General features: G+C 53.6%; 1 protein-coding gene across 1 annotated transcript; it reads right to left on the reverse strand.

The window, feature by feature from the left end:
- Positions 1-766: 766 nt before the first annotated feature.
- LOC123085033 (probable beta-D-xylosidase 7) lies at positions 767-5,163 on the reverse strand. The gene is made up of 3 exons (XM_044506591.1): positions 4,701-5,163; positions 2,436-2,985; positions 767-2,340 (listed from the first exon to the last, which is right to left on the reverse strand). Exons 1-3 carry the CDS (start codon positions 5,109-5,111, stop codon positions 977-979), a joined length of 2,325 nt encoding a protein of 774 aa, XP_044362526.1. The 5' UTR covers positions 5,112-5,163; the 3' UTR covers positions 767-976.
- Positions 5,164-7,126: the final 1,963 nt, after the last annotated feature.

A 7,126-nucleotide genomic window follows, 5' to 3' on the forward strand; every position in this document is an offset into this window, starting at 1 on the left:
GTTGGGACTCCCCTGCAGGGATTTGAACTTTCGAAAGTCGTGCCCGCGGTTATGGGCAGATGGGAATTTGTTAACGTCCGGTTGTAGAAAACCTGAAGTTAACCTTAATTAAAATGCATCAACCGCGTGTGTAACCGTGATGGTCTCTTTCCGGTGGAGTCCGGGAAGTGAACACGGTGTTGGCGTAATGTTTGACGTAGGTTGTTCTAAGATCACTTCTTGATCATACTTTTATCGACCGTGCTTTGCCTTCTCTTCTCGCTCTCTTTTGCGTATGTTAGCCACCATATATGCTAGTCGCTTGCTGCAGCTCCACCTCATACATTTTACCTTACCCATGAGCTTAAATAGTCTTGATCGCGAGGGTGCGAGATTGCTGAGTCCCCGTGACTCACAGATACTTCCAAACCAGTTTGCAGGTGCCGATGAGTCCTTGCAGATGACGCAACCAAGCTCAGGAGGAGCTCGATGAAGATCTTGTCCTTTGTGTTGTTTTGTTCTAGTTGATCAGTAGTGGAGCCCAGTTGGGATCGATCGGGGACCTTTATCGCATTTGGAGTTCTTCTTTTATTTTGATTTCGTAGTCGGACCTTGATTGTATCTGGTTGATGTAATGCTTTATTCATGTAATTGTGTGAAGTGGCGATTGTAAGCCAACTATGTATCTTTTTCCCTTATATATTACATGGGTTGTGTGAAGATTACCTCACTTGCGACATTGTTTTCAATGCAGTTATGCCTCTAAGTCATGCTTCGACACGTGGGAGATATAATCGCATCGAGGACGTTACAAGTTCGGGAGTATTAAAACATGTCTCGGTGTTTCCCTTAACCTTTCCTTAATGCATGCCTCAATGCTACTGTATTTCTGAGGCAACTGAATTATAACTTAACCCAATAATTAAATTGTGTGTAACTACTGATAAATAACTTCACTGCAGTTCGTCTTCTACCGGTGCCAGAATGGGCTCCGGATTCAGGACTCGAAGCTGATCTCGTGCTCGTCCTTGCCGACCCTGAGGAAATGTGAGCCTCCATCGATCACCTTCTGGCCATCCTCCCTCGCCCTGCTGAAGTGCTCGCACGGGCTGACGTCGAACCTGAGGCTGGCCTTCTCGCCGGCCTTGATATGCTGGGTTCGGAACCCCATCAGCTGGCTCACCGGACGCCCACCCGTCGCGTTGGGCCACCGGAGGAACATCAGCACCGAGTGCTTCCCGTCCAGGGGGCCGTGGTTCTGCACCTCGACCACTGCCGGGAACTTGAGCTGCTCGCACCCGTCGGCCCCGATCTCCTCGACCACGTAGCTCGCGCCGCCGTCGGCAGTTCGCGTCGCGGCCAGGCCGGCGAGCAGATTCGTGTTCGGTGCTTTGTTACCATTACCGGAGACAACTAGTTGGCGAGAGAACTTGGAGTAGCTGAGGCCGTAACCAAACTTGTAGACGGCGTTGCCCTGGTAGAAGCGGTAGCTCCGGCCAGGGTATCCGGTGGCCGGGTCGGCGCGCATCCGCATGTCCGTCATGGGCACCTTGGTGAACTCCTCCGGGTACCACGTCACCGGCAGCCTGCCGCTGGGGTTGTGGTCTCCGAAGAGGACCCTGGCGATGGCGAGCCCGCCGGCCTGACCAGGGTAGCCGGCCCACAGAATTGCACCGATCTTGGGGTTCAATTTGGCGAATGTCACGTCAACCGGACCGCCGGTGAGGAGCACCAGGATCACCGGTCGTTTCGCCGCGTTGGCAACTGCGGTGATGAGGCTCTGCTGCTTCCCTGGCAGCAGAAGACTCGTCCTGTCGAGCCCTTCCTGCTCCTGCGCCTGGCTCAGACCCATGAACATGAACACGTAGTCCGACGAGGCCGCCAGCCCCACCGCCTGGCCCGTCGCGGCAAAGCCGCACGCCGCCGAGTCGCATCCGGCCAGGAACCTGACGTTCTGCACGTACCCCTGGAGCCCCTGCAGCGGCGTCGTGGTCTCGCACGGAGGGCCGAAGTAGTTGCCGTTGAGCGCGCCGGGGTCATTGGCATTATGGCCGATGACGGCGGCGGACGCCACCGCGCCCCGGCGAAGCGGGAGGATGCCGGCGTCGTTCTTGAGGAGGACGATGCCGCTCGTGGCCGCCTGGAGTGCCAGGTTTTTGTGCGCGGGCGAGCACACGTCCTTGGCGCCAAGGCCGCCGTACAGCGCGCTGCCCCGGGGGTCACCGTCGAAGTGCCCGAGCCGCATCCGGACGGCGAAGAGGTTACGGAGGGCCCTGTCCACGTCCTGCTCCGTCATCCTCCCCTGCTGCACCGCGGCCATGCCGTGCACCTGTGTGTAGTTCCCGCAGTTCAAATCCAATCCTGCAAACAGTTCGCAACATTTTTACATCAAAAATTTCTCACAATATTAACTGCAACAGATCAGATGACCTTTCTGGTGGTTTTGCTGCACTCACCGGCCTTGAGGGCGACGGCGACCGTGTCCTCCGGCGAGGGCCTGTAGAACTGCGCGTCGTGCATGAGCGCCACCGCATCACAGTCCGACGAAACGTACCCGTTCAAGCCCCAGTCTCCCTTGAAGGTCCTGGAGAGGAGGTCGTTGCTGGCGCAGGCGGGGACGCCATTGATGATGGTGTAGGCGCACATGACGCAGCTGGCCCGGCCATCCTCCACGCAGCTCTTGAACGGCGGGTTGAAGGTGTCCGCCATGTCCTGGGCCGTCACCCTCGCGTTGAAGTTGTAGCGGATGGCGCCGTTCCAGGCCTCGAGGTCGTACGCCGAGGCGTGCTTGCAGCACGCCGAGGTCTGGAGCACCGTCGGCGAGCTGCCCTGCAGGCCCCGGACGAACGCCACGGCGTACTTGCTCGCCGTGGTCGGGTCCTCGCCGGGCGTCTCCTGGCCGCGGCCCCACCGCGGGTCCCGGAAGATGTTCACGTTGGGTGACCAGATGGTGAGCCCCTCGGCCTGCCCGAGGTTGTACAGCGCCCGAGCCTCCGTCCCGATCGCCTACACAAACCATTTTTCACCCATCGATCGCGTTAGTAAATAATCACAGGTAAAAAAAGTACTGCATTTCATTCACATGGCAGGCAATTTGGACTCTAGATTGAGTAGGACAGATGCTTGCGGTACACGCGCGTTTGGTTCATGCGCAGCTTGCAGTAGTGGGATCACTTTTGCCAGGAGTACAAAGTACCAACCCCGTTAAAAAGAGCTCTACTACTGTTCACTTTAGCTAATCAATCGATGAGATCAAGGGATCATGGAGGGAGGCCACACAGTGACAAGTGACAAAGACGGGCACGTGTGGCATGAATGAGAAGGTTTACACTTATGGATCATCACTCCGTAACCAGGACAATGATTGTGTCCAAAACGCCAATTGCTCACGCTTTCTTGCGTATCCCGGGCAAAGTCAAAAGTGGTTCTCAAAAGGCTACCAGCATCGCTGTCGAACCTTGCGAATTACGTCTATGGTCTCTGGACTGTGTCTACAAGGAGAAAACCTAGAGCAGTTGTCTATATTGCTTGCTTGCCAATTTTGTTTCTTTACCATACCACAAGCTCGATCTCTTTTCTTTTTTACCGAATCACAAACATACCACGGCCGCATTTTGTTATTGTATAAAACCTTTAAAGAAACTTGATTAAATCTTAGTCGACTGAGATTTATCAACCTCGTACTAATTAAGTAGTAGCTGACATTATCACTGATTAATATCGGAGCCGGCCCAAACCAGCAACTCCACTAGCTACCACCAAGGACGCTGTACAATACGTATTTGGTGGTGGTTACACTCTAGCCATGGCCAGCACAGGAATAAACATAGGTTGTTGGTTACGCACAAAAGGCTAGCTGGCTGTAGGTGTAGGCCTACATGCATGCATGTTTGCTCGCTTATCGATAGGTAGCGATCCCAATGAACCAATTTGCTGCACACCGACCTTTTCCTGTAGTGCAATCATGTTACTTTCATCTGCACTTTCGGTTTACCGGAAATTAAGTTGTCCGTTTCTGTCCTGTTAGCACGGAAGTGGAGCTAGTATGGGTTAATTGATGGAGCCTTAAGTACTAGCTAATTACCTTGCGAAATCAAGATATAATCACATGCATGAGGTAACATATTGATTTTCTATCTCTGTTGTAAAATTTAGACTGAATTTCACATTTTACCCTTGCTTTGCCATTTTTTACGCTTATAAACTTTCAAACAGTTTGCCTCCCGAATTATCGTATATTTCGCAAAAAATTACTCCTACGTACTACCTTTTCACTTTAATTATTTTATTAAAAATAAAGCGACCCGGCCATACACATGCATGCATGCGGTTTTCTTACTGGTTTTCTTTTGCGTCCGAACCGATCAAATGAATTACCCGGACCGTTTTTTTCCTCTCAAAAAGGTGTACTTATGCACCGCTACGCCGAGTTTTTTTTGTTTTTGGTCCGGCTTAACCAAACGAGGAGGTGCACCTGCCTCCACGTCATGGCCACCAGGTCACCATCAGAGTGTCCTTCATCGCGAAACTGCTGGCCGGGGCGGCGTCTCCTGGTAGACCACGAAGCAGGCGAGCACGACCACGACGTACGCTCGACGACTGGTGGGAGAGAGTCCAAAACGCTGGATTCGACCGGACCGTGTCCCACACCCCATCCTACCTACTCCCACCCGGACCAGTAACTACGCTTTCCAGCGGAGGGTGCGGCGTGCGTTGCATACCTGCCCGATGAGGTACCACAGCTGCTCGTCGAAGGCGGCGGCGGTGAGCAGCACCTGCGGGAAGCTGGTGATGGCGCGGACGGCGCCGTCGAAGTGCATGCCGTGGCCCCAGAAGGAGAGCCCGTGGAGCCCCTCCGACCACCACTTGTACGGCGGCACGCCCAGCCGCGGCACCCCCGGCGCCTCGTCGCCCAGCTGCGACACCTTCTCCGCCAGCGACAGCCGCGCCACCAGGTCCGCCGCCCGCTGCGCCGGCGGCAGCGCCGGGTTGCAGAACGCGTACCCCTGCGTCGGGGCTCCCTGGCCGCACGAGAACGGCGGGTTGCCGGCGGCGCACACTCGCAGCAATGCCAGCAGCGTCGCCAGCGTGAGCGCCACCATGACGGCGGCGTGGTAGGAGAAGGCCCTCATTTTGAGAGTGTTTGTGGAGGATGAGAGCAGACAGGAGGTGAGGACGTGAGAGAAGCTCAGTGGCGCGCCGCTCCTTTTATAGGCGCTCTCGGCCAATGGTCCGGTTGAAACTAGAAAGCTGGCATTAACCTATTTTTTCAGCATCCGCTTGAAGGCGAGTCGGGCTCCATTCGGACGACACGCCAGATGGTAATAAGATTCGGCGTAAGAACGGACCACGAGAGAGCTGTACAGCACATTACGTACTTTCCGTTGCCACATGCCGTTCAATGTAGGCTCGATCGATCGTGCAGCTCTCACAAGATTCTTGGACATGACTGCATCATTCGGGCCATGACTATCGATGAATAAAGCCCCTGGTCGGCATGCCTAGTGCTCCAGTAAAGAACGATGGGGATCAAGAGGACGGACGGACGTACGGTTGACATGGGCCTAGCCACCTAGGTTTAATTCTTTCTAAGCTAAGCCATGCATGCATGCATGCATGCATGAGGCGCCGTTAGCCTATTATTCCACTTGATTCTCATGCAAGACGACAGCAACATTGACGGTGGCATATCGTCCGTGCTTTGCTGGTAGCCTCCCGTGCCATTAAATCCACCTTAACCACCCCTGAGTAGATAAACGATGCCGTCCGCCTGGTTTGATCGGTGTGGCACTGGCATGCACACAACAAAGGAGATCGTGCCATCGATTTTGAGCGGTAGCATGCAGAGACAAGTGAAGAGATGCCATCAGTTTTATCGTTTTTCCTAGTGGAAGATAGACTTGTAGGATGGTGTGCCACGTTAGGAGCTGGGCTGGCTATACACGTGGAATGAGGCCACACGCCACGTGTCTTGCTTATCTGTTTACAGTTGTGTTTACATAGAATGACATATTGGCCTACCTGTGTTCTCGTCGGTGATGGTGTCTGGCTTCACGTTCCCGATGCCACGGCACCGATGGCGCCTGTGTTCATCTGGTGGTGGCAGTGGTGTGTCTCGCACCAGTGTAGGTATTGGAGCACGGTGTAAAGGTGTTTGTGATGGTAGATGTGGCGACTGCCTTATCTACGAGAGTCATTCATTTTTTTTGTACCCCACAAGATACTTACTCGGTAACCCGCCATATTTCCAACATAGCTTCCATAATGAGCGCTCTGGGGGCATCTGCATAGGGCATGAAAAGAGTTTTCCTCTTGGTACCACACACCCCGAGCATATACTAGTCATATCTATGTTTCTAGCATACTTGACGTTCCAAGTGGGTAAAGAAATTGTGACCACTCTCCACGCGAAGGTACATACCTTAGGTGAAGCAGGGTACCTCCATAACGACACCCAGACGACACAAAATCCGATCGGTGCCTTGCTCGTGGCTCCTATAGAAGGTTGCTGAACACTACTAGAAAAAAGCTTATACATAGAAGTTTATCAGTAGCGTGTATTATGGACCCCACACTACTGATAGTTACTAGTAGCGTCTGTTACAAAGCGCGCTATTGGTACAACATAGTAGCAGCGTTGGTTTTTGGGAGCCACGCTACTGGTAAGTTTGCCATAGCACACCACCCGACCAAAAAATATTAGCAGCGTTTGTTGTCTAACAAGCGCTACTGTTAAGAAAGTAGTTGTAGCGCCCGTGCATCTAGACGCGCTACTGCTATTTCTTCTTTGTGTAAACTTATACCAGTAGCGTTGTTTTTGTACAAGCGCTATAGCTAGTTTTACGTACCAGCAGATATTTTGGCTGTCATTCACAGCAGTAGCGTGCTTTGGCACCCCGCGCTACTGCTATGGTCGCCACCCACCTACCACCTTTCCCCTCCTTCCTCCCCTTTCTTCTTCCTCTTCCCCTTCCTTTCTCCCCCTTTCCTTACACCTTGCTTGTTCCATTCAATGCTCTCCCTCCACCACCCCTCCATTAGAGCCCTCCCTTCCCCTCTTCTTTGCCCTCCACCACCCCCCTCTTCTTTGCCCTCCATCGCCCCCTCTTCTTTGCCCTCCACCCCCTCTCCATTAGAGCCCTCTTCT

The sequence above is a fragment of the Triticum aestivum genome, chromosome 4A (genome assembly GCF_018294505.1).
Source record: "Triticum aestivum cultivar Chinese Spring chromosome 4A, IWGSC CS RefSeq v2.1, whole genome shotgun sequence".
NCBI lineage: Eukaryota > Viridiplantae > Streptophyta > Magnoliopsida > Poales > Poaceae > Triticum > Triticum aestivum.

Coding starts and splice junctions, on each gene's coding strand:
- LOC123085033 (XM_044506591.1), bottom strand. CDS start 5,111: ATGAGGGCCTTCTCCTACCACGCCGCCGTCATGGTGGCGCTCACGCTG. Junction 2,986..4,700: donor TGTGGTACCTCATCGGGCAG/GTATGCAACGCA, acceptor TGGTTTGTGTAG/GCGATCGGGACGGAGGCTCG. Junction 2,341..2,435: donor CGCCGTCGCCCTCAAGGCCG/GTGAGTGCAGCA, acceptor AACTGTTTGCAG/GATTGGATTTGAACTGCGGG.